Source organism: Puma concolor, chromosome A1 (genome assembly GCF_028749965.1).
Source record: "Puma concolor isolate L17-30 chromosome A1, mPumCon1.1.hap2, whole genome shotgun sequence".
In the NCBI taxonomy this organism is placed as follows: domain Eukaryota; kingdom Metazoa; phylum Chordata; class Mammalia; order Carnivora; family Felidae; genus Puma; species Puma concolor.
The window spans coordinates 131,267,015-131,292,481 of NC_141667.1; the positions used below are offsets into that span (position 1 = coordinate 131,267,015).

Below are 25,467 nucleotides of genomic sequence, written 5' to 3' on the forward strand. Positions count from 1 at the left end.
CATATAATCCCTGTTACGGTACTCTTGACTATATTCCCTGTGCAGCACCTTTCATCTCTGTGACTTACTCATTCCATAACTGAAGGCCTGTACCTCCCACTCCCTGCTTCATCCATTTTGCCTCTCTCCCCCTGAAACCCAACCAGCAGTTGTTCTCTGTAGTGATAGGTCTGTTTCTGCTTTTTATCTCTTTGTTCATTTGTTTTGTTTTTTAGATTACACATATAAGTGAAATCATGTGGTATTTGTCTTATATCTATAATCTTAATAAAATTTTAAAGCAGATCTGTGAATTGCTTTGAAAGATAATAGTTGCTAAACATTTTTATCATTTGTTAAATAATGAAATTTGTGACTTAACGAATAAATGATTCTGGCTGAAGTTTATCAATTTTTGTCATAGCAAGAACGCTTGGATATTGAAGAAAAATACACCAGCTTGCAAGAGGAAGCACAGGGAAAAACCAAGAAACTAAAGAAAGTGTGGACTATGCTGATGGCTGCCAAATCAGAGGTTGGTTTCCTAGAGATTACCTACAAATGTAGCTCTGAATTAAAAAAAAAAGTTGTTTGAGTATGATTAAAAATCCTAAAGAGGTTATAATGTATGCTTACAGTTTTAAAGAAATAACATTTTCTCCTTTGTGTGCAATTTCACATTTTAGCTGTTAAGCTATATTGTGTATTTCCAACCTTGATAATGTGAAAATAGGGACACCTGGTGACTCATTTGGTTAATAAATATCGGACTTTGGCTCAGGTCATGATCTCGCTGTTAACCTAGCTTGAGCCGTGCGTCGGGCTCTGTGCTGACAGCTCAGAGCCTGGAGCCTGCTTCAGATTCTGTGTCTCCTTCGCTCTCTGTGCCCCTCCTGCACTCACACTCTACTCTGTCTTTCTTTCTCTCTCTCTTAAAAATAAACAAACATTAAAAAAGAAAAAAAATAATGTGGAAATAGATAGTGAAGGGGTAGTATCATTTTGTGCATTGTTTTTGTGAAAAAAACTGAGTAAGTGTTACAAAGTTTCTTAGGCCAGTGCTTAAATCAGATAAAACTGTTCTGTATTTAAAATCTTGTTTGCCCTTCATATTTTTATTGATTCTTCTGGTAGATGGCTGATCTCCAACAGGAGCATCAGAGGGAAATTGAAGGCCTCCTGGAGAATATTCGACAACTTAGCCGGGAGCTTCGACTTCAGATGCTTATTATTGATAACTTTATACCTCAAGATTATCAGGTAAGAGGGAAGTTCTCTACCTAGATGTTACATCACTTGGCTGGGGTGAAGAAATGGGAATATAATTTTTAATTTAATTGATGGTACGTATTTACATTTCAGTTGTTGACAGTAAAATTTATTTGAACTAATGCCATCACATTTCACTTCAACTGTTATCTTTTCTCAATACATAATTCTCTGAGTATGTAAGTATCTAACTAAGAATTTCTCAGCCCTTTGGAGGAACCCAGATTTAGGTAATTGCATTCCTGTTTATTCATTCTATATACTTGATCCTATAAATAGAATAAATGAAACTCCTTTGCTAATTTTTCTCCCTGCTTATGGATACTAATTGTGTGTATGTGCGTGTGTGTGTGTGTGTGCATGTGTGTGTATCATAGTGTAGTGTATATGGTAAAATACACATAACATGAAATTTACCTTTTTTTTTTTTTTTTTTTTTAAATTTTTTTTTTCAACGTCTATTTATTTTTGGGACAGAGAGAGACAGAGCATGAACGGGGGAGAGGCAGAGAGAGAGGGAGACACAGAACCGGAAACAGGCTCCAGGCTCTGAGCCATCAGCCCAGAGCCCGACACGGGGCTCGAACTCACGGACCGCGAGATCGTGACCTGGCTGAAGTCGGACGCTTAACCGACTGCGCCACCCAGGCGCCCCGAAATTTACCTTTTTAGACTATTTTTAGGAATATAGTTCGGTGACATTAAGTATGTTTATGGTGTTTTGCACTCATCACTGCCATCCATCTCCAGGTGGAATTTGATTTTTAATTCTAGTATAATTTTAAAATGTCAGCCTCTCTGTACCCCAAATTGCCACTTTTCTGGTACATTTTAGTGTACCTTAACGTACTAATTTTTCAAAAATTTATTTCAAGTCTCTGTATAGCTCAGAGAACTTTTTCTGAAAATAAGCCTTAATATTTTTTTCCTTTGGACCTCAGGCTGACGAAATTTTGTTTCATGGTACATTCTCCTTACTGGTCCTTGGGTGACCTGCTTTTATTTAGTTGGTTAGTTGTGTTTGTTTTGGCCTTTTTTTGTTATTTATTTTGTAGTGACCTTGTCATGCATAACAAAAGCTGCTATCAGGACGTAACCTATTTCTAACCAAACGGTTTCCCTCTCCCCTCTGCCATCCCGTTGCCTCTTCCAACTCATGGTCGCCATCATCCTGAATCCCATGTTCTTCATTTTATTGCTTTTTATTTTTATATGGTTTAATTGCATTTATGTATATTCCTTCAAAGTATGTATTTTTAAATTTATCAGAAAGTTATAATGCAGTATATCATGTTTTGAGGCAACTTTTTTTACTTAATATGTTAAAATTTTAGTTTTGAGAGCGTTTTCAGTATTTCAGATGTTATTAAATATTAAAAGTAGACCATCTTTGACTCTTAAAAGGAAATGATTGAAAACTACGTCCACTGGAATGAAGACATAGGAGAATGGCAGCTGGTGAGTATTACCTTCATCCTCTCATGAAGTACTTAATGGAGTGCATCTTGTGGCCTGGGGACTGTGCTGGCTCTGAGGAGACTAAGATGGTCCAGGGAATGAATCAGATGAGAGTCCACTAGAGTGGATAAGATATTTTTCTCATTAACCGTGTTATAACACACAGACTATTCAGGGGAAATGGTGTCGTTTGGGGTTGCACAGGACTGTTGGAGTTCTAGATTCCTTTCTTTTCCAGTATTCAAATTACGTTTTACGATTGTAACATCAGTATACCTCATAGTAATTTGCCATATTCTCAGTATTAATTGCTAATTAAGATAATTTTCCTCCCTCCCCTTTTTTTCCTTTTTTGAGAAATGTGTTGCCTATACAGGAAATAACATGAGGAAGCAGACCCCAGCTCCTGATAAAAAGGAGAAAGATGTAAGAGTCCTTTTTTGTTGTTGTAACTCCAGTTTCTTTATAGGATGTGGGTCACTCATCTGTGTTATCAATATGATTTAAATTAATCAGCTCAGCTGAAAAATATGCCTATCTTTTGGGAAGAGAAGCCCTGGGAGGGGGGTAGAGGACGTTTCTGCTCCCCTCAGTCATGAAGGTAGGCTTTCCCTTTGCACCACACAGGTGGCATGGTGGCTTCTTCAGAGCCTCTTCACCTCTCCAGGCCATGGCGGGGGGATAGTTAGAGACCAGAGTGGGTCTGTCTCCTTCTCAGAGCTGGTCCTGGACCTAGGTCAGCAAGAGGGAAGTAGCAGCTATAGGGGAAACAATAATGGTTTTCCTTTCCTCTGAAGATATTGATAGGGTGTCAGGGCTCCTTACTTACCGCCCGTGGTGAATACGTTTGACATGAGTGGCATTAGAAAAAGATACCCTTAGACATTTATTTGGTCTTCTGCAGTTTTTCTCTAGGAGTATATTCAGTATTTTTAATCTTCTCCCCACATCTGGTTTAAATCCTTCCTATAAGAGTGTCTTGTGTTTGCTCCCTTTACTTAGCCCTTTGAAGTGGACCTTTCCCACGTGTATCTTGCCTATACTGAGGAGAGCCTCCGGCAGTCCCTGATGAAGTTAGAGAGGCCACGGACGTCAAAGGGGAAAGCAAGGCCAAAGACGGGGCGAAGGTAAAGACTTCTCTTTCAGTCCTGTGAGATAAAGGCACTGAGATATCCTATGTAGATACATTTAGAGGAAATTTAGTTAACATAATATTTTAGCTGTATTAAAAAGCTGCATTTTAGTTGTATTTAAATAAATATCAGAGTCCTTATGTAGTAATGATTTGAGTAAGTAAAAACTAAAGAATTAAATTAAGGCTTCCAACTTCTTTAGCCTTCCTGAGTACTAGAGTTTATTTTTAATATACTTTGTTCTATCCAAATGTATTAGAAGTCATCTCTTATCTATCTATCTTAATCCCTTAATTTCTTACAGTAATTCTTCTAGTGAGATGCTAATGAATTTGCCTGGTTCAACTCAAGGTCTTATATTTGCTGGCTTGCTTTTCTGTTATAAACATTGCTCCAAGAACCTTTAACCTTTAACCTTGCTAGTTAAAGAAAGCTTTTCTGACCATTTTTCCCTTTCCTTTGAGTGCTGGTTTTGACTGTTGAGTAGTCTATATGTATCATAACATGAGATCAGGGCTGGGGCGTGTTTCTTCTCTCCCTTCCCTACGTAAGTACTGTTCAGCTTATTTAAACTGATTTTAACACTTGGAGCTCCTGAAATGATAGGAAATATTAAGCTTATTTTCCCCCCTACTTTGAGTATGTAGACTTTTGAGCTATAAGTCAGATGAAGTTGTAAGGTTTTAATATTTTATGTTACGTAACATCATAGACATAACCTAACATCTATAAATTTGGTATATGTGACTGAAGGTCAGTAGCATTGTAAAGATGTACAAATTTTTACATTTCTTGGCATTCAAGTGCCACTTGTTAAAAACTTTTCACATGTCAACAGAAGCCATGTGTGTAATATTAGTGAATGAAGAAGTCAAACACAAATCCTGCTGGATCTTTCATTTTTCCATTTTTAATAGAGATATTTTTCTCTTACCTCTGCAGTCAGTAAGAAAAAATACAACACAAGAGTGATGATAAATGGTTTAACGTAAAAAAATTTCATTTGAGCCAACACTGGATGAGCCAAACCTATCATTCCCTGTGTACCAGAATTAGCCTTCTGTATTATAAAAACAGTAGATGCCCCTGAACATAAACATACACAATAAATGGTTTGTTGATAATGTATCACATTACCTGATAAGGTCCAATGTGATGTTCCTGTAAATTAGAAATGCATAGTTCAATGCGCTAAGCAAAATTCCATTGAACACCGTACATTAATGTAGTATTTCCATCGGTCCCTGCACATGGTTCTGCAGGTGTTGCTTCAGAGGATTTGTGTCTCTTTTTTTCACTGAATGAACCTGTACCTTCAGCATGCCCCAGAACAGATAATCCAGGGGCTCAGGCCTGGCAAACATACAGCCCACTTGGCCCTGGCCTGTCTAGTCCTATTTTAGAAGTTTTCATTGACTCAATCCCTTACATTCTGGTTGGTAGGGTAAAGTGTCAGGCTCTTGCACCTACTTCAGGTGACCTTCCTCTGGCCTAAAAAGGTGGGCATTGATTTCTTAACATGTCAAACGTGGCAAACCTTGGCTTGTTTCTAGACCTTATGGCCACTCTGTGGCCATACCTGCTACATAATGTAAAGTGTTTGCATTCAGTCTTTTAGGAAAGCATTCATATTTTCTTTTTCTCTTCTCCAAACAGAAAGCGTTCTGCAAAGCCTGAAACTGTGATTGACTCTTTACTTCAGTAAACATTACAGACTTAAAGTCACAATAAAAATTAATGATATTCTCATGCCTAGACAAAATCTTTAATTAAAACACTGAAGACTGTTGTGTAATTTCAGATTATGGAAGCTGTAAATCATGGAGTAAGACTGGAACTAATATTTTGCCTAATAAGTCTTAGTCAGTATATATATTAATGTCATATTAAAATTGTACAACTGGTAATTGTTCAGATTGTCATATTACACTCTATACTGTGCAGGGAACTTGGGGGAGCAGCTTACTATGCTGAGAGAGTTGCAGTTTAATGTATACATAAATCTGCTAGTGATTTATTCAACTACTGTATAATTAGGTAACTGGATAGGCAAAATAGAAAAAAAAATATATGTCCTGTTTTGCACACAGAAAGTAGCAGATCTCATCATTCTATGTTGTGCTGTCATATGTGAATGTATGGGCTGCATATCTAAGAAATTATTTGATCTTAACACCCACCTGGCCTATTTAAAAATGTTCTAATTTTTATACTAACATTCATTGCATTTTAAGTATGAGACAACTTACGTTATTGATCTTTGGAAAATTTTATAATTCAGCAGCCAAACTTTAGAAGTATACATGTTTAAAATGCAAAAGTTGGAAACACGTTTCTTTAGGACCTCTCTTGACCTTTTTCTGCCACTTGGACTTCAAGTGAAATACACTTTTTTGGTTCTGGTTTCATGTTCTCTCGAAGCATTGAGTTTGTACATAGATATAAAAGTCACAGTTGCAGAAAATTAAGAAGCTAAATACTGGTCACTAACCTTTGCCCATATATGTATATTTTCTAAAATTCACTTTGAGTGTGACTAATGGATGCTTTTCTGCATCTCAGTTCTAAATTGTGATAGGAATTGCTCTGTATCTCCCAATTGAGAAAGGTCTCCATTTTCCACAAAATGCAATCAAAGCAAGAAATATGTGTATCTTTTAATTCTTAGACTTTAAAACATTTGTTTTGCTTTTATTCATATTTTATAAAAAGCAAACATTCTTCCCTGAATTTCTTTTATTGACAAATCCCAGTTATACCATATTCCTTTAAAAATAAAAAATCATTTTTGTAGTAAAATAAGTTGTAATAGTTAGAATTGTTCTCATGGTGATTGCTTACAAAATTTTAATTTTTTCATAAGTTATGCTACTCCTAAGCCACTTAATGTATATTTTATCAATTTTAAAATTATATGATCAGCCCTAAAGTCCATTGGTTGCAAGTTTGAGACTTCATAAATTAGTATTTATTAAGTGAACAGTATTTTAGTAAGTTTGGTTAAATACTGGTTTGTAGTTACCAAGCTGCCTATAGACTGGGGGTGAGTGTAGGTGGCATGATTGTGAGGTGGTGGTAAAAATGCGTCTCTAAGTTTAAAGTTCATTCCAAAGGTGGTGTACCAGATGTCCTGTGTATGGTGAATATTTTCTAGGTAATAAGAATTGCATTTACCTGGCAGCATTTTCCTTGTAATGTGTAAGATAGTTAGAAGTTTTGACTTTACACTCTGTGGGGCATTGTTCAGGTACTGTGAAGACTAGAGGTGAATTTGTGTCTTGTGAAAGCTTTGTCTGTGAAGAATGTCTTGGCAGTTGTAGATGCACATTTAATGGTTAGCAAATGCTCCAGAGAAATCTTAATTTTGCCAGTAGAATAAAAAAGATGCATACTTCTTTCTAAAAATCCACACTTCTAGCCTTTAACCATCCAGTGAATAGGAAAGGAATAACTTCATTTTTTATTGTTTTTGAGTAGAGTTGACACACAGTGTTACATTAGTTTCAGGTGTGCAAAATAGTGATTCCGCTGCTGAGTTGCACTGTGCTCATGGCAAGTGTAGCTCCCATCTTTCACCATAAGACGCTATTACAGGCTATTACAGTATCGTTCACTATATTCCCTTTGCTGTGGGGAAGGAACAACTTGTGCATTAAGCTTTAAAACAGAAAATTTAAGCCAGTGTGTTAGATTTATTTTTCTATTCCACTTCTGCTACAATAGCAAAAATCTGTAAAAAGTCAAAACATTGAGGAATTTACAAAACAGGCCATGTGAGCAGTTTTTTTTTTTTTAACATTTACATCAGAAATTGATTATACCAGATGTACCTTAGATATTCATTTTATGAAATACCAAAATAAGATATTCGAGCCAGGCTTGAATATCCATATGAAAGCATGGGATACTGACTTTAGAGCTGTTCATTTAGCTCTGATCATAGCAATTCTGTGGTTTCTTCACATGTACTGTGTCTTTGTCCATAAAATGAAATATTTTTAACTTCAGTGTTAATTTCATGAAAGGATATGGATGAAGATACTTGCTCATTATTTGAAATAGACAGTTTTAAGATGAGTGTCTCATATAAATAGGTTATTGAAAGGGTATTTTCTCTTTAATTTAAAAAAGTAATATTTATTTATTAAAAGGAGCCTTGGTAGAATGTTAATTGTTTGTGATACATTCTTTAATAAACCCTGTTTTAAAACCTCAATTATATATACTTATAATTAGGATATTAAAATACAATAGTACACCCCCTTTTTGTTTAGATTCTTGTAAAATATAAGATTAATCAAGGTATATGGGGGTGGCCTGCAAGTAGAATCCATCTGACAAGGTATCTCATCTTTCTGGGAAAAGGGGACCTTTTTTTGCAGCAAGAAATTTAAGATTATTTTGCGGGAGGGAGGTGATTCTACTTGATCTGTAATATATTTTTAAAATTATGATTATGGTTTTTGGGTTGTAGCTGTCATTTTTAGTCTTCTAAAAATATCTTTCCCCTTAACTCTTCTATAAAGGGAGGTCCCTCTCTTTCTTACAGGGCTGTGAATTAAGGAATGGGTAGAGTTTACATTTAAGCATGCCAGTGTCTGCCCAGTTTCTTAATGTATACATTTGTTTTCCTTTTTAGTTATTTTTTGTTTTTAAAATGCTAGAAGAAAACCTAGATCTTCCTAGTGCCTTTGAACTTATACTGTAGTTTGATTAATTTTAAATCATTAATAACTTCAGTAGCATTACTACAATACTGTATACTGGCCAAAATTGCAAATCTTCCAATGAGTTTGTTGCATTAATTTCAAAAGCCACACTTTCATTGTATTTTATGTATAAATTGTATTTGTTCAAGTTGTATATATTGATATTGTATGTATACATGCAGCATGGTTAAGTTAGAAATAAAAATCTTTACCTAACACTGATAGTGGTGGTCTGCTTTTTCCCCTGAACTCTCTTTGTGGGTCTTTATGCTTGGCATCTCAATTTTATATGGTTTAGAGAGGCCTGTGTCATTTCACACCCCAATTTTTTTTTTAATGTTTGTTTATCTGGAGACAAAGATTTGCGTGAGTGGGGTAGGGGCAGAGAGAGAGAGCGAGAGAGCAAGAGAGAGAGAATCCCAAGCAGGCTCTGTGCTGTCATCAGAGCCCAACGTGGGGCTCTATCGTGAGATCATGATCTGAGCCGAAATCACTAGTCAGAAGCTTAACTGACTGAGCCACCCAAGCATCCTTCACACCCAAAACTTTTTGTTATTAATTTTTTAAATGTGTATTTATTTATTTACAAATTTTTAGTGTGTATTTAAAAATTTTTTTTCAATGTTTATTTATTTTTGGAGAGACAGAGTGTGAGCAGGGTAGAGGCAGAGAGAGAGGGAGACCCAGAATCCTAAGCAGTGTCCAGGCTCTGAGCTGTCAGCACAGACCCTGACGTGGGGCTCAAACCCACAAACTGTGAGATCATGACCTGAGCCAAAGTTGGACACTCAACCAACTGAGCCACCCACATGTCCCAAATGTTTATTTTTAAGAGAGAGAGCACGAGCTGGGGGGTATGGTGGGGGGAGAGCAGAGAGAGAAGGAGACACAGAATCTGAAGCAGGCTCCAGGCTCTGAGCTGTCAGCACAGAGAGAGCCCAGTGCGGGGCTTGAACCCACAAACTGTGAGATCGTGACCTGAGCCAAACTCGGGTGCTTAACCGACTGAGCCACTTAGGTGCCCCCACACCCAAAGCTTTTAATGTTGTGAGCCTTTAAACAGAAATCATCCTGAAACAGAAACCTGGGAGAGAAGTTTTAAAATGTTTCTTCTAATTGATAAAATTTATTTTCACCAAAAATATTTTTATCCAAATTTTGTTACCCTTTCACTAGGTATTTGAGAACAGAAACTTAAGCATGTATGAAAAATGTATGTCACTAAAAGGTAAAAGGAGACATTTCTTAGTGGTAAGATACCATGATTTCTTTCAAAAACTTTTAATGAGCTTAACATATCTGTAAAACAAAACTTTGCTTGGATTATTATTAATCGTATGTTCTTTTAACAAACACTTAATGATTACCAGGCACCGTGCTGAGCTGCCTTGGAAAATTCACGGCAGGCAGGTGCTGAGAGGTTTGGATTTGTCAGCCAGTCTCAGAGGACTTGATGTGCTTTTACATAGGAAAGGAGAGTCCTCTGGGCCTTTCAGTCTTGTTCTCTTTTCCCAGCTGCTAACTTAGCTCCCACTCCTTCACTGTGTAGAATGTGAGAAGAAGATTAAAGGCCCACTATGGCCCAAGCAAGGTAATAAATAGTGCCGCCTTCGCATCTGCCCATCCTCCCCAGTTGAGTTTCCGAGCGTGATACTCCGACCAAGCGATACCACTAACCCACTAATGCGTTCCCTCACGAAACCTGTTACTGCCTGTGTTGTCAGGATGCTGCTGAGGACGTTGTCTGTCCTCTTGAAGACCTTGAGAAATCTCTTTTAAAACCAAGTACAAAAACAAAACAAAAAATAGAGCCAAGGACCAGCCTAGGGGACCATAGTTACCCTGTGCCTGCGGGAATAGTTCACAGAGTTCGGAAGCCACAGCCTAAGCCTACACCGAGCTGGAGGAGCCTCTGAGCACATTTGTTAACAACAGGAGCTGAGTGTCTCATTCTTAGGCTGTTTCATTTGCAAAGCAAATCAGGTCTTCAGTCCTCCTTCGGAAGTTGAACAAATGTGTGGGAAAATGATTATGAAGAGGCTACTTCAAAAAGAACCTGTTTCCTCTCAGCATTTATCTTGGGCTTCCTGTGACCCAATCTTCAAGTTACTTTTATCAACGTTATCAGAACATCACTTTGTCTTACCCAAACACGTTTATGGCTCTGACTAAAGAATATGACAGATCACACATTCTTCCACACCTGCTCCCCTCCCCCTCCCCTTTTCAGAGGGCTGGGGAAATTTTAGGTTTTAATCAAAGGCTTTATTTCTCCAGTGGTACAAAGGAATTTAACTGGGACTTTACAACTGAATAAAATATTTCTCGGAGTTGATACGAATCTCAGTGAGAGGATATTGCCTAACCCAACCTAAAAGCACCAGAGTCATTACAGAAATATTATGTTGGCCTTGATTTCTACTCCATCATGAATTGTGCCACTGCGTCACTGGTGTCTTCTCTATTTACTGTGTGCCCACGCTTTTCTGCTCAGAAGGTCTTTGCGATGCTCACAGCCTCCCTCCGGAGGGACAGGTGACCATGGAAATGAGAACAAGCGTGCGGCACATTGAGGGCTGTAGTTACGGGGTGTGACTGGTGAGTTGCCAGGCTCCGTGTTCTTCCCTGGCAACCAGGATGGTGCCTGGCACCAAATGGTCAGAAAAGGCATCTTCTCAGGGACAGTGCTGTTTGAGATGTTGTAACAAGTAGGGAAAGGCATCCGGGGCAGCAGGAGTAACATACGCGTCTGGATGCCACGTGCCCCGGTAGGATGTTTCATACAGAAGGCAAAAAGCATGGGGACAGATGAGCCTGAAAAGGAAAGCGATAGGCCAGGACCCTATTGTGAAGGAGTTTTCTGTAAGGAATATGAAGCCACATGGGAATTTAAAGTGGGTCACTCATATCATTTGTGTTTTAGAGGAACAACTTCTGGAAAGACTGTGAAGGATTAGATAGACGGGAGCTGGGAGAGCAGATGGTGCGCACACCCGGGCCCTGGGGGCTGACCTGGTTCTGGGCCAGAGGAGCCAAGCCCTCTGTCTTCTCTGCGAGCTCCCTGGTTCTCTTTACTCACGTCACCTGGCAGGTACCCAGGCCTGCAGCCAGCACGCACAAAAGTAAATGAATGATTGTGTTTGGCTTAACCCTGGGTAATGGGAGACGGTGGAGAGCCTGAAGGTGCACTTAAGAGGAAGTTGACAGGAAGGATGGATCCCAAGAGCCGCACTGTGGAGAGCTGAGGAGATGATGTCCAGGGGCTCAGGGCAAACCCAGTTCGGGAAACGCTGGGCCTGACAGCTTAACTAGGTTTTGGTTCTTGACTTGAGCTTATAAATGGAACCAAGAAATCAGCTCTGGGACCAGACAAAGTCCTTGCTCTCAGTGGAAGCTGGCGGGAATGGAGAGGCTAACGTTGCATACTGATTGAGCCCTACCCCATGAGAAAGCCATGCAGCCCACTGTGCACTGAAATTCCCTGTTCTCAGATGATTTGGGCACCCTGAGAGCCCCCCCCCCCCCCCAAGATGACCTGTGGAGGAGGGGGGAGAAGGATAGGGCAGGCTCACCGGCATGGATAAGCCAGTAAGGAACAAGGAAGCCCCTGGTGCATTTCTAACCGTGGCTGGTCCAAGGATGTGTCAATAAAAGTCCTTCCACCATAGATTGGAGTGAAACATCTTTTCTTTCGTTCATTTATTCAATAGGTATTTCTTACCTACTAATGTCAGTTAGAGATATAATATATACGTAGGCAACAGGTGGAGGTGGTTGCTGGCAAGGAGAGGTTCAGACTTTGTCGTCAGTGTTGCACAGTCCATGCAGGCAGGCACATCCCCTCAAGCCTGGGCTGTGGCAAAGTTTCTAAATGAATGTGTTCAAATGACAGCCATCTCACCTTTCACTTCATCCTCATTTCTTCACTCCTTCTTCTTATGTGTGTCCTCCTCGGTTCATGTTCTCTTGCCCTCCTGGTAAATTCAAGGGGTGATTGTTGGGTGTTTCTGTCCAGAGCCCGGAACCACCCGTCTGGAAGCAAATAAAAATGTTAGTTGCCTCTTAACCATTGAAACTCGGCTTCTGACAGATGTGCCCGGAGTCTGCCTGTCCTTCCTATGGCCCCGTCTAAGTCTTTGTTCCCAACAACCTTTCCTTTTACCGTCCTGGCCTCATACACAAATACAACCCACAACTCATATCCTGTGGCAGACTACAGCTCACATTAACCATTGAATGCAAATGAGTCTCAATCAAAGAAGAAAGGAAACTAAAGTTTTCAGTGTGGCCTTAGAAGGCTCCATGACTCTCTTAGTTACTTGTTGCCCTTGACATGCTGGTATTTTATGTGGGCAGGGTGAAACTGGCTGTGGTCAGGGTGAGACTTCAAGCTTTTGATTTGTTCCCTTATTTTGAAAGGGTTAAAAAGATGTTACATGTTTGGGTATAATTTTAGTACTAGTATTAATTTTTGTCACATACGTGTAAGCGAGGATGAAACGAGAGTGCTCATTCACTGCTACTAGATGCAGTTTCTTGCATGTCTTCAAAAGGCAAGTTTCAACAACTTGCCACTGCTTTTGTTTGTCTTCCCTTTTAATTTTTTTTTTTTTTAATTCTGGTGTTTATTTATCTATTTAGAGAGAGAAAGAGCCTGAGCACGGAGGGGGAGAGAAAATCCCAGGCAGGTTCTGCACTGTCAGCGCAGAGCCTGATATAGGGCTTGAACTCGCAAACCGTGAGATCGTGACCTCAGACAAAATCGAGTCAGATGCTCAACTGACTGAGCCTCCCAAGCGCCCTTTCCCTTTTAACGTTTTAAAAAGTAACTGTTGTGTTAAGATGTATACTCATATGCTAGAAGTATACTCATATACTATAAAGTTCATCTTTTTAAAGTATACACTTCAGTGGTTTTTAGAATTTTAGTATTTAGTATTTTATTTTATTTTTTTATTATTTAAAAAAAATTTTTTTTTAACATGTATTCATTTTTGAGACAGAGAGAGACAGGGCATGAATGGGGGAAGGTCAGAGAGAGAGAGGGAGACACAGAATCTGAAGCAGGCTCCAGGCTCTGAGCTGTCAGCACAGAGCCCGACGCGGGGCTCGAACTCACGGACTGCGAGATCATGACCTGAGCCGAAGTTGGACGCCCAACCGACTGAGTCACCCAGGCGCCCCAGTATTTAGTATTTTAGTATTCATCAGTTATGCAACTGTTGTCATCACTGTCCGAGAACATTTTCATCTCTCCTAAGAGAAACCTGTGTCCATTAGCACTCACTCCATCTTCTTCCATCCCCCTAGCCCCTGGAAATCAGTCTTCTGCTTTTTGCCTCTATGGATTTGCCTCTTACCCGACTAAGCTACCCAGGTACCCCACTAGTGATTTGCCTCTTCTGGACGTTTTATATAAGTGGAATCATAACCTATGTAGCCTTTTGTGTCTGGCTCCTTTGACTCAGCCTAGTGTTTGCAAGCTTTTTGCATATTGTAGCATGTATCGGTACCTCATTTCTTTGTAGTGCCAAGTAATATTTTGTTGCATAGGTATACCACACTTTGTTCTCTCCTCGGGTGTTATTTGGGTTTTTTCTGTTTTCTTGCTATTGTGAAGAATGTTGTTATGAACGTGGGTGTAGAGGTTTTTGTGTGGACATAACCTTTCACTTCTCTCGGGTAGACAGATAGCTAGGATTAAAATTGCTGGGGCATATAGGAACTGCGTGTAACCTTTTGAGAAACTGTCACACTATTTTCCAAAGTGGCTGCACCTTGTCCCACTCACACTGGCAATATATGAGGGTTCTGACTCTTCTGCATCTTCACCAGCATTTGTCTTTGTCATTTTTAGTTCTTTAATTTTCAAAAAACACTTATTGGGGTGTCTGGGTGGCTCAGTGGGTTAAGCATCCTACTTTGGCTCAGTTCCTGATATCATGGTTTGTGGGTTCAAGCCTCACAATGGGCTCCCTGCTGACTGTGCAGAGCCTGCTTGGGATTCTCTGCCTCTCCTCTGTCCCTGCCTCTTCAGTGTGCATGCTCTCGCACTCGCGCTCTCTCTCTCTCTCTCTCTCACTCTCAAAATAAGTAAGTAAGTTTGGGAAGATCAAAAAAATTAAAAAATAAAACATTTTATCATTTATGTATGCACATGGCCACGGCCTTAACATGGAAAGCCAGCAGTCTTGTGGCTTGCTTTCCCTGATCCTTACTCCAAGTCCCATTGCCAGCAAACCACCTTCCTTTTTCAGTTTTTAGTTTTTATGGTGGCTACTAGCATAATTCCAAAGATTTCTCAGTTCACTCACTATGGGCTTTTGTCCACTTTTTATTACAAAAACTTACAAACATGCATGAGGGCAGAGTAGTACAGTTACCTCTACTGTTCCCACCTCCAGCCACACCAGTCTTCAGCTTATGACCCCTCTTGCTAACTCTTTTTTAATTTTCCAACATTAGATATTGTGTGTTGATTTCCCTCTTGAAAAGTAAGGGTTTACCCCATTTATACTGCCCCTTCCAAATTTTTTATAAATTTTTTAAAATGTTTATTTTTTTTTTTTTTGAGAGAGAGAGAGAGAGAGGGCAGGGGAGGGGCAGAGAGGGAGACACAGAATCCAAAGTAGGCTCCAGGCTCTGAGCTGTCAGCACAGAGCACAAAGTGGGGATCGAACCCACAAACTGTGAGATTATGACCTGAGCCAAAGCTGGACGCTTAACCGACTGAGCCACCCAGGTGCCCCCCCCCCCCATTTTTTATAGTAAATTATTTTTAGATCTTATGTTACCTTTGCAGTTTTGAATACTTAAATCTCTTGTTTTTGTTCCATCCTCCTCAGTGCTGTTCAACTGATCCCTTCCACCAGTAAGCTGGGGGAGCCTCACCTGTCTTTCCTTCTGCTTTTACCCCTCAACCATTTTCAGCTGTACCTCTTACATTGTCACGTTGATAGCATTCACAGCCCGTTGTATAATTACAATTAAGTTGTCTGTGCTTTGTCTATTGGTTGGTCCTAAGATTTGAAAGTCTTACATCGTCAAGGGAATTGACATTATCAGGGCTTTAGATATCGTTCACTGCAGATCCACGTGTTGTGCTGGACTTCATCCCTGCCCCTGCCCATAGACTCGGCGACAGCCTTGTGCCACTGGGAGACGAACGTTCTAAGCGTCCAGTTAACACCTTTCAATTCACAATTAGTTGCTAGTTAGTAAGACTCAGGGACCCACACTCTACAAGCTCTCTTACTTCTCATTTACATCTTGTGTGGCCTTCTATTCTTTAATCCTTTTGTGCATTGAGTCCCCATCTGGAGAGGAAAACAGTGTTTCCACTTTTACACCCACACCAATTTTAGACTCTTGGTAAATTACAATGGTTTCCCCAAAAGTTGTCAAGTAAATACAGCTGATACCATTGAAGGGACACCGTACTGTCGGTTTCTGCATATACTTTATTTTATAATGAATTATAAATATATAAATATTTTTAAAATAAAGTAATTAAAAAACTCATAAATTAAGATATTCAGCTTCAGTGCTTTGAGTATTTCTTTTGCATGATCGCTTTTAGCCTTTCCAAGAAGTCTTTCAGTGTACTCTTCTTGACTTCATTCACAGAACAGGTCTGCAAAAGAAACATTTCATTAGCTTGTAATTTCATTAGCTAAGTAATTGAGTCTGTCTTTCCTGCCTGTCTACTGAGTCAAGCCTGCTGTGGCCCTTGCTACCCAAGCAATTATTTCTGACCAGGGCCTCCTCACTCCTCCAGTCTAGTTTCATTGGCAGTCCCTCTCTGCCACCAGGCCTCTTCTGTGCATGCTAATAAACTCCTAGAAATGGTTACCTTCACTGTCAGCCTCTGAGGGGTGCCACAGACCCTGCGGGAGGTGGGGGGGAGAGTGTTACCACTCCATGCTGCTTTGGGGCTTAACGTGAGGTGGAGCCTCAGACCTGCCTCCAGCCATCCTGGGCCTTCCGCATGGCCAGCTGGCCTGCTGAGACAGAGAGTCGTTCCGTTCTCTCTCCTGCCCATGAACAGCACCCCTCCAGCTTGGCAGCACCACGGGTGGAAAGGATCCCAGGCCACTGCTTCAGTTTGGGGCTCAGCTCTGCTCTGCCACTTTATTAATTAGGTTGCTTAGGACACACTGCTTCATTTATAAAAGCGTCGGTGTTTTCCCTTATAAAAGGGGGACAATTGTGCCTATTCCATGAGATAATTAAGAGGATTAAAAGAGGGAATGAGCGTAGTGGCAGCACCCTATTCCGTTACCTTACCTTACAAATGAGGGGGGCAGGCGCAGTAAGGGGCTGAATGTCCCCAATTCCTGCACTTGGCCCTAGATAACATCTACTCTTGGCTCTTTCTCTTTTGCACACCGTCGATTCTCCCCGCTCTCCTGGATCATGCCTTCTGCAGTGCTAACCTGCTGCATATATGCCCCACCTCAAAAGAATTTCCCTGAATCCACACCTGTCCTTCAGCTCTTGTTCCACTTCTAGGCAGCCTAATAGAAAAACACCTCAGAAGAGTTTTCTGTCCTCACTTCCCCTTGCTTTGCACTCCTCCCCACCACCATTCTCTGTGGAACCCACTCTAATCAAGCTTTCAGTGCTGAATCTCCATAGATATCGGCATCCCCCCTGTCCTCTGTCAGGCCAGATCCACTGGCCGTTCTCCTCTTCATCTGACTTGACCTTCTGGTACATTTGACACATTTGATGCCTCCTTCCTTATTAAAAGAGTCTGTTCACTTGCTGTCTGGGACACCACACAATCTTTGATTTCACTCTTGCTTCACTGGCTACTTCTCAGCTCTCCTGCCGACCTCTTCTTCCTGACCTCTGTATGTGAGAGTGCTTCTGGGCTCAGTCCAACAATCTCAACATCTCCACTTGGCTATCCAGGAGGCACCTCACACTTAGTATTTATAAACTGAACTCCCGATCCTGCACTCAGCCCCCATCCCTGCCACACCCAGTCCTCAAAATCTGTAAACAACACCAACCATCTCCCAAAGGGCTCAGGCCAGGAACCAAGAGGCCACCTTCTACTCATTCCCTCACCCATGATGATGGTTCTCCTGGCTCTGTTTTCAGCTATATTCCAAAGCTCACAGCCTGTATCGCTCTCACCTGCAAAACTGCTGTTCCCTCCAACCTGGATTAGTGGGATGGCCACCTGGTGGGCCAGCGTACTTCTGTGCTTAGTCTCATTCAGTTTATTCACCACACAACAACCAGAGTGATCATTTTAAATCACATAAATTAGACTGGAGTCTCTGCTCAAAACCCTGTGGATATATCCTCCCATGCTTGGGGTAGAATGGAAAGACCATGTGTGATCTATTAAAATCCCCCTTGCTCAATCTGATCCAATAATCACACTGGCTTTCCTACTAATCTTCGAACATGTGAACCTCATTTCTACCTCAGGACCTTTGCATAAGAATTTCCTCTGCCTGGAATGTTCTTTCCCCAGTTAGTCATGTGGCCTGCTCCCTCACATAATTTAAATATTTGTTCAGATGATGTCATCAATTGTTAAATCAGCCCTCTTCTCATGACCCTTCTATTCTTTATTCTTACAGGTTTTTTCATAGCACATATCACTACTGGACATAGTATTACATGTTAGTTTGCTTTCCTGACTCACTCACTAGAACATTCTGTGAGAGCAGGCACTGTTTCCCCAGTGCCTAGAGCAGCCCCTTGCACTCACAGAGCCTCAACAAATGCTTGCTGAATGAATGCATGGGTTGATTAAGCAAGATTACTACAACTCTGAAGGAGGAACATTTAGACATGAGGTTCCTGTCCATCAGGAGCCAAGCTGTTGAGCATCAAGCAGCTCACCCTGTTTGCCATGCTGCTGAGGTTCCTGTCGAGTCCTTTGAGGAATTTGGTGGAGCAGTTGTGATGTGTATAGATCTGCCGGAGCACGGTTGTGGCTCTGCAGAAGATTTCCTTGTCACTTGTGTTCTAGAAAGAAAAATGCCACAGTTAGCCATGCGCTAGCTCCGTTTTGACCATGGGGGAGAGAGTTTTCCTTGTGATTGCTTCTTTCCAGGAGGACAAGTGGAGAAAGTGAGTTTGCTCAACTATGGATCAGGTACTCAAGAATTCCTTCCATGTGACTGAAGGCTGCCGGTCACAGTAAACATCCTCTCCCACTTACCTGCAAGTGCAGCAACCTTCTCTTTTCCCTCAGATGGTGTTGCTGTAAAGGTACCTGGGTAAAGTCACTCAGCTAAGTAGGTGACAGAGCAGGGATTTGAATGTAGAGCCATCTGTCTATAGCCCATGTCTGTTTCTCTCCACCACACGTGCTGTTCTGTAGGTGTCTGCTTGAGCTTGTAGTCAGATTCTGCTCTGTCTCGTTGCTATAAGGTTTTAAAGTCCAGGTTTCCCAGAGATCCTACATGCTTGTCGAATAAATGAGTGCCCATCCTGTGGCCTGGTGCTTTGGGTAGCATTCTCCACTTGGCCCTCCCCACAGGAGATGGCAGTGTGTGCAAAGCTTGGGGTCCATGTGAGGAGATCAGACATTAGCCCATACAGCTAGAGGGGTGTGCCAGGGTCGGGGCTAGGTGTGAGATCAGAGGAAACTTCTGGGAGAGGGTGCCCCTGAGCTGGGCTGTGGACACAGCTTCTGTAGAGGCCTTTGGTCTGGGATGTGCAACATGAGAACCTTGGTGGGATGCAGTAGTCCTGATGTGTGTCTGATTATATGACTCTTCGTGGGGACATTCGGGCTTTAGAAGAGGGAGTGTCCAGTGGGGGAAACAGCTCTTTTGGGGAACCTGGGAGAGGGATTGTAACTCAGTCTGAATCAGGCCCAGTGTGTCCTCCCACTTTGCACTGAAGAACAAAAAGCACAGAGCGTGGAGAGTGGTCTTAGCTTGAACCTGATCCAGCTCAGATAAAGCTTTCTCTAGCCTCTTCGAGAACATGCTTTGTTGGTCCCTTGCCACGCAAAGTGTGGTCCATGAAATAGCAGCACGGGCATCGCCTGGGAGCTTGTTAGAAATGCAGAATCTCAAGCCCGCCCCCTAGACGCAGTAGATCACAAGTTCCATTGACAAAATCTCCAAGGGATTTATATGACAAGTACTGTCTGGGCAATTTTTTTTTTTTAAGTTCCTGCATTTTTTTTTTTTCTGATTATTAAGGTAGTATATGTCTACTATAAAGGTGATATATATTCAGCAAAGATGAAATTCACTCATTACTCCACCAGCCAGAGAGAGGTAACTTTTGATGTTTTGATAAATACCTTACAGTTTAAAAATTATTTTTTATTAAAAAAATTTTATTTTAATGTTTATTTTTGAGAGAGAGAGAGAGTGTGTGCACACATGCAAGCCAGCAGGGGTGGGGGGGCAGGGGGCGGTGCGGAGAGAGGGAGACAGAGGATCTGAAGTGGCCTCTGCGCTGACAGCAGAGAACCAGATGTGAGGCTTGAATTTGCAAACCATGAGATCATGACCTGAGCTGAAGTTGGACTCTTAACCAACTGAATCACCTAGGTGCCCCTAAATGTTTTTTGAAGTTTATTTATATATTTTGAGAGAGACAGGGAGAGAGGGAGGGAGAGTGTAAGCACGGAAGGGTCAGAGAAAGGGAGAGACAGAATGCCAAGCAGACTCCATAGCCAGTGCAAAGCCTGATGCAGGGCTCAAACCCACAAAGCATGAGATTATGACCCGAGCCTAAATCAAGAAATGGAGGCTTAACCAATTGAGCTACCCAGGCACCCCTTTAAAAATACTTTTTTAAAAATGGAGATCAACTATTGATACTGTTTTGTAGCCTTTTCACACACTAGATAGTATAAACATTAAGTATTCACTAGTGTTTAAGACCATGGGGTTGAGAGCTGCATGGGAACCCGTGGCATCTTTGTACCGTAATTGGTTCATACCCGATCGTTGTAGTTTTTTGCTTCCGTAAAATAAAGTGGTAGTGAGTCATCTGTGTAAATCTTTATGTTCATCTCGTATTTCTTTAGGCTAAATTCTAGAAGTGTATTTCATAATTTAGGGTTTTTTCCGGGAAGACCCAGACCCGGACGGAGGCATTAGAATCCCAGACTACAGAAGCTTCCCCTTTGCCCCGTGGGCCTTCGTGGCCCATGGGCAAGGCCTTTGGGAGGACGCGGACTTAACGAACCAGACAGGAGCCCTCCTGGTCTCTGATTCTAGTTGGAAACTTGAAAGCAGTACCAGTATCTCTGGGCTCTGAGAGTCCAGAAACCTCCCGTAAATCTCCCTGTCTTTGGAGGCTTAGTGGGTGAGCTGAGGTGGTGAAGGCAAAGGGAAGGCAGACCCCAGCTGTGCTGCTGGAGAGAACAGTGAGGTTCAGGAAGACCAAGAAGACAAGAGCCTCTTTGCTTATTTTTTCTTCAAAACGGAATGAAAACTTTTCTAAAACTTTGGCTTAGAGCCTAGAAATTAAGCTCACTTGTGGTCCCTGGGTGACTCAGTCAGTTAAACGTCCGACTTTGGCTCAGGTCATGATATCATGATCTGTGAGTTCAAGCCCCGCATCAGGCTTTGTGCTGACAGCTCAGAGCCTGGAGCCTGCTTCAGATTCTGTGTCTCCCTCTCTCTCTGCTCCTCCCCTGTTTGTGCTCTTTCTTCTCTTGCTCTCTCTAAAACATAAACATTAAAAAATTTAAAAATTAAAAAAAAAACTTAAAAAAAAAGAAATTAAACCCTGTCAGTTTTGAGTATATGGCCTTATATATAATTGTCTCTGAACACATTCTTCAAAGGATGTTCTAAAGGTCACTAGGATAAAATAGGAATTGAAAAGAGTTTGAATCTCATGGAAAAACTTTAAAAGCACTAATTCTAAAGGAAGTTTTAGTTAAGACCTCAAAGTTTCAGTTGCACTGGTATCGCAGCTACAGGTTGCTGTTCCCTGCTTCTCCAGCTTTTGCTTCCCGAGCGTGTCCTGCCTAGTGCAGGGGGCACGCTCGGACAGCCTGGTGAGCCTTGTAGTTTAGGACTGCTCAAGGAAAGGAGCTTCAACAGGGGGGCCTAGGCCTTTGCCAGAAACAAGCCTGACCCTCATGGGAGTAGAAGCAAATGGGAGAATACCTTCCAGGCTTTCTCCTGTGGCAGAGACTGTTAGATTTCTAACGTGGTCCTTGACTAGCTTCGTTGAGGGCCGTAAAAATCTAGTCCCCTTTGTGTTGTACTCATTATCTCCACTTCTGCCCAAATACTACTTGTGAAAAGTCTTTCACTTTTACTTAAAAAAGGGGGGGCGGTGTTGAAGGCTGGCATAGAGTTCTCTGAGGAATCATGGACTTGAGCTTTCTTTGGAAAGCAGGAAATACCCCCAACTAATGGTCCACCTAAGAAATCCATCTTGGACCAGCCAGCTTGCTTGTTCTCCATTTTGATCTATCTCAGACCACCTTAATTTCATAGATACCTGGGTAGATCAGCACTTTCTTTCCAGCCACTGCCAACAGCAGGATCCCACCCAACTTGGAGATAATAGAATTCTTGATCCCCCAAAGAAAGGAAACTAATACATGGGATTTGGGAAAGATGTCCTTCTTTGGCAACACAAAGAAAATAGCAGCCTTTCCTTATTCTGTAATATCTTAATGGATAAGAAAGCAGTGCTGTGTTTTTGAGGAAAAGAAAAGGGAACAATGAAGATGGTTAATGCCAGAGGGGTAGAAGCAGTTTGAGGAAGGCAGGTAGGAGTGAAGCAGGACAACAGGGACTTTTTTAGCAGATGTCTACCCATGTGGTGAGGGGAGCATGTGGTAACTGGTGGAGAGGAAGGCCAAGAACGGCAGGACAGTGGCATGTCCTGGCCTGCGCCTCAACAGGGGTGAGGGCAGGCCTGGCCTTCTAGAGATGACCTGGAGTGGAGTTGCCCCTGGGCATGAAGTCACAGAGGGTTGGATAATTTCTATCCCCTGGCCCCTCCTTAGAATTACTGCTCCTTTATAACCAGTTTTTGCCTTTAACCAAGAGTTACATCATTTTACAGTAACACGTTCCACTGACTCAAGAATTGATATCAGCCAACTGTCAAAATCACTTTCATATCTTCCAGTGTGGAGACTGAGGCACAAAGAGATATGGAGACTGGCCAGAGGCCACATAGCTAGTTAATGGCAAAACTGTGGCTAAAACGACAGGCTGTGTCACTTCCAGACCCTTAGCACTTTGGGACCCAGCCCTTGGCTTTGATAGAGCCCCTTCAGCAGTGCACTGCCATCTGGAGAACCCAGAGCACAGCCCAGTGGACTCTTGGCTATTTCTATATATATATAACATGTTAATAGATGTTATGTACGTATTATAGAATTCTATGTATGTATAAAATCTTCAAGTTCTTCCAACCTCCTTCCTGATGGACAGAGTCTGAAATGGGATGAGATTCTAAAGGACAAAATTGCATAATGTATACATAATATATTATACATATATATATTATTCCATAATAATACATTATGCATCAATATTATATATATGATTATAGTATTATATATTATTGTGTATCAGACTCCGGGACTAATCTTTAATGAAATGAGATAGTCCAGACAAAGCCTGAAGAACAGTTTTCCTCACCCAGAAGGATGGGTCTGTCCTCTGGCCCAGGTGCTGGGGTGTGGCCATGCCCAGCCTGCATGGCTGCACTCCTGGCCAACTGATCCCCTCTGGTCCACGTGGAAAGCAAGTGGTTAGGAGACCACTGGTAAATTGAAGCTTTGGGTTTTTCATTCTCAGTCTTGTGTTTCCATGAAAACAGGAACTGATGTGCACAAAGCTATTGACATGGCTGTAGTCATATGTTTGTCAGAGAAAATGCACTATCAGCTGTCAAATCTGTCTCCTCCCACTAAAGATAGAGGGGCGGGGGTGAGACGGCACAGGAGGCGGAAAGGCGAGATGCCCGAGCAGCCAAAGCCAGGGATGTGTGGGTCCCCGTGCAGCTGGGCCGTTCTGGACCAGGCTGGAAGGGGCTTGGCAGGACGGAGCAGCTGAGGGTCTCTGGACAGCCGCCCCGGGAGCCAGTGGGCTGTTAGGTGACCAGGCTGCGGAAAAGGAGGGGCTCTGGCGATACCTCCTCTGTTGCCATAGGAAGTCTCTTAGACAAAATGAAAGCTCCTTCAACCTGTAATCTCCATATCTCTTTTTGTGAGGGTATTTGGTTTTTCAGAAATGTATGGGCCGGAAAAACTCTCCCCTTCAACAGGCCTTTACTGAGTGCCTCCTATATTCCAGGTACTAGGCTGCAGTGTAGGAGGAAAAGAAAGAACTTTTCCTTGACCAGGATCTGATTTAAGATGACAAAATCCAAGCTTCCTATTACCCATCTTGTAAATCAAGTGAAACCAGAAACACCAAAACATGTTTGAGAGTAAAGATCAGAATTCTCATTCTTTAAAAACATCTAACAGCTTATAGTTAATTTGGGCCATTCACTTTCTGTGTAAAAGAAGTTTCTAAAAGTTCAAACAAGAAACACTTGGCCTTCCTTTCCCAAGTCACTAATCTGCCAAAGCAGACCCTGGGATAGCTCTTACCTTTGGGGCTGCCAAGACGTCCATGACGGTCAGCTCCATGCACGAGTCCTGGCCCCGACGGGAACGAGAGAGAGCAAGAGACAGAGTCACTTCCGACTGTATGGAGGGATCCTTGCTGGGCAGCTCTCCCTCCCTCCAACCAAGTAAATTTCCTACCATCCCTCAGGACCAAAAAGTTCCTGCAGAGAAATCTCTGCACAGCTCCCTGTCTGTCACCAACCATCAACTTCTTTGGAAGTCCTGATGTTCTCATAGTCTAAGAAATACCCACGGCATCACCAGAACATCTGGAGAGATGGTGCCAGATATCTTACTCACGTTTCTCGCTGTGAGGATGTTCAACGTTTTGATGATCTCTTTCAACGTATTATTGAAGTTCTGGCCGTGGACGAAGGTGCTGGTAAATGCTAGTAAGCAGACCAGAGCTGGAATCAGTTGGGAGGTGAGATCCATTAATAGATCTCTATTTGCAGTGACAATCTGAGACAAATCCGTTTACTAAAAGAGAGTAACAATGCAATTCTGACGAAGATATCTCTATATATAGATTTAAAATTGCTGAAACTGAGGGAAAATGAGGGAAATTGGAAATTTTCATTACACCAGGTTGTCATTCGTTTGGGGCCAATCAGCACCTCTCTTCCAGGAGAAAAAATACCTCACAGAAACAGGTAAAATGTTCCTGTGAAATCATACCAATAGGAAAATGAAACCTTTTTTTAAAATTAACTACAAAGTATCAGCATAGGAAATTACACCATAATTTGTTCTTTAGATTAATCTTATCAGCTTGGGGTTGCTGCTGGCTTTTTGTTTGCACAGAAGGAAGAGGCCACAGGTGTCCGAATTTGTTTTAGTGCAGTCCTCCTGGGGAAAGATAGAGTAATATCAAGAAAGTTTGACTTGAATAGTATTTCAGCCTGGCTTCTTCCAAGTATGGGTGGCATCTTGGAAACTCTGCTCTTGTGGAAAAGCTGATCTGGGGTTCTTTCTCTGGGTAGAAGGAACGTAATGGGCAAAGACTCTCTCCTGTCTTGGCACTCGGGCATGCCATTCCTCCAGGTTTAGGACTTTGGCAAAAGATGAGTGACATCAGGTGGGGGTCAGTCCAGATCACCTCCAGTCCATAGGCCTTTAGCGATAAGGAGCCCCTTCACAAAACATGTCTATCTCGGGTTTTCAGGAATGACCACTTTGTAAATGGAACTTAAATATGTCCTCAGCTCATTACGAAAAAGAGCCATAATCTTCCTGGTTTACAAGTTGGTTGTCTGTCAACACCCCACAACCTGCCCTGCTGCCTGAGTCTAATCCCCGGGGCCCTGCTGAGGTCCAAGCACCCCCACTGCTC

The 25,467-nt window shown here is 41.9% G+C and overlaps 2 protein-coding genes across 4 annotated transcripts in view; one reads left to right on the top strand and one right to left on the bottom strand.

The window, feature by feature from the left end:
- The window catches only part of KIF3A (kinesin family member 3A), a 49,926-nt gene extending 41,162 nt beyond the window's left edge, over window positions 1-8,764 (top strand). For all 3 annotated transcript variants that reach the window (XM_086704384.1, XM_086704391.1, XM_086704395.1), the window contains 6 exons: window positions 404-514; window positions 1,114-1,239; window positions 2,653-2,706; window positions 3,064-3,132; window positions 3,709-3,833; window positions 5,496-8,764. In XM_086704384.1, the coding sequence (XP_086560510.1) occupies window positions 404-514; window positions 1,114-1,239; window positions 2,653-2,706; window positions 3,064-3,132; window positions 3,709-3,833; window positions 5,496-5,544 (534 nt within the window). In that variant the 3' untranslated portion in view covers window positions 5,545-8,764. The remainder of the gene's footprint in view (window positions 1-403; window positions 515-1,113; window positions 1,240-2,652; window positions 2,707-3,063; window positions 3,133-3,708; window positions 3,834-5,495) is intronic.
- A 7,239-nt stretch (window positions 8,765-16,003) lies between these two features.
- On the bottom strand, window positions 16,004-24,597 carry IL4 (interleukin 4). The gene is made up of 4 exons (XM_025924268.2): window positions 24,435-24,597; window positions 24,117-24,164; window positions 18,413-18,538; window positions 16,004-16,181 (listed from the first exon to the last, which is right to left on the bottom strand). The coding sequence occupies exons 1-4, from the start codon at window positions 24,567-24,569 to the stop codon at window positions 16,089-16,091; spliced, it is 402 nt and encodes a 133-aa protein (XP_025780053.1). The 5' UTR covers window positions 24,570-24,597; the 3' UTR covers window positions 16,004-16,088.
- Between the last annotated feature and the right edge of the window lie 870 nt (window positions 24,598-25,467).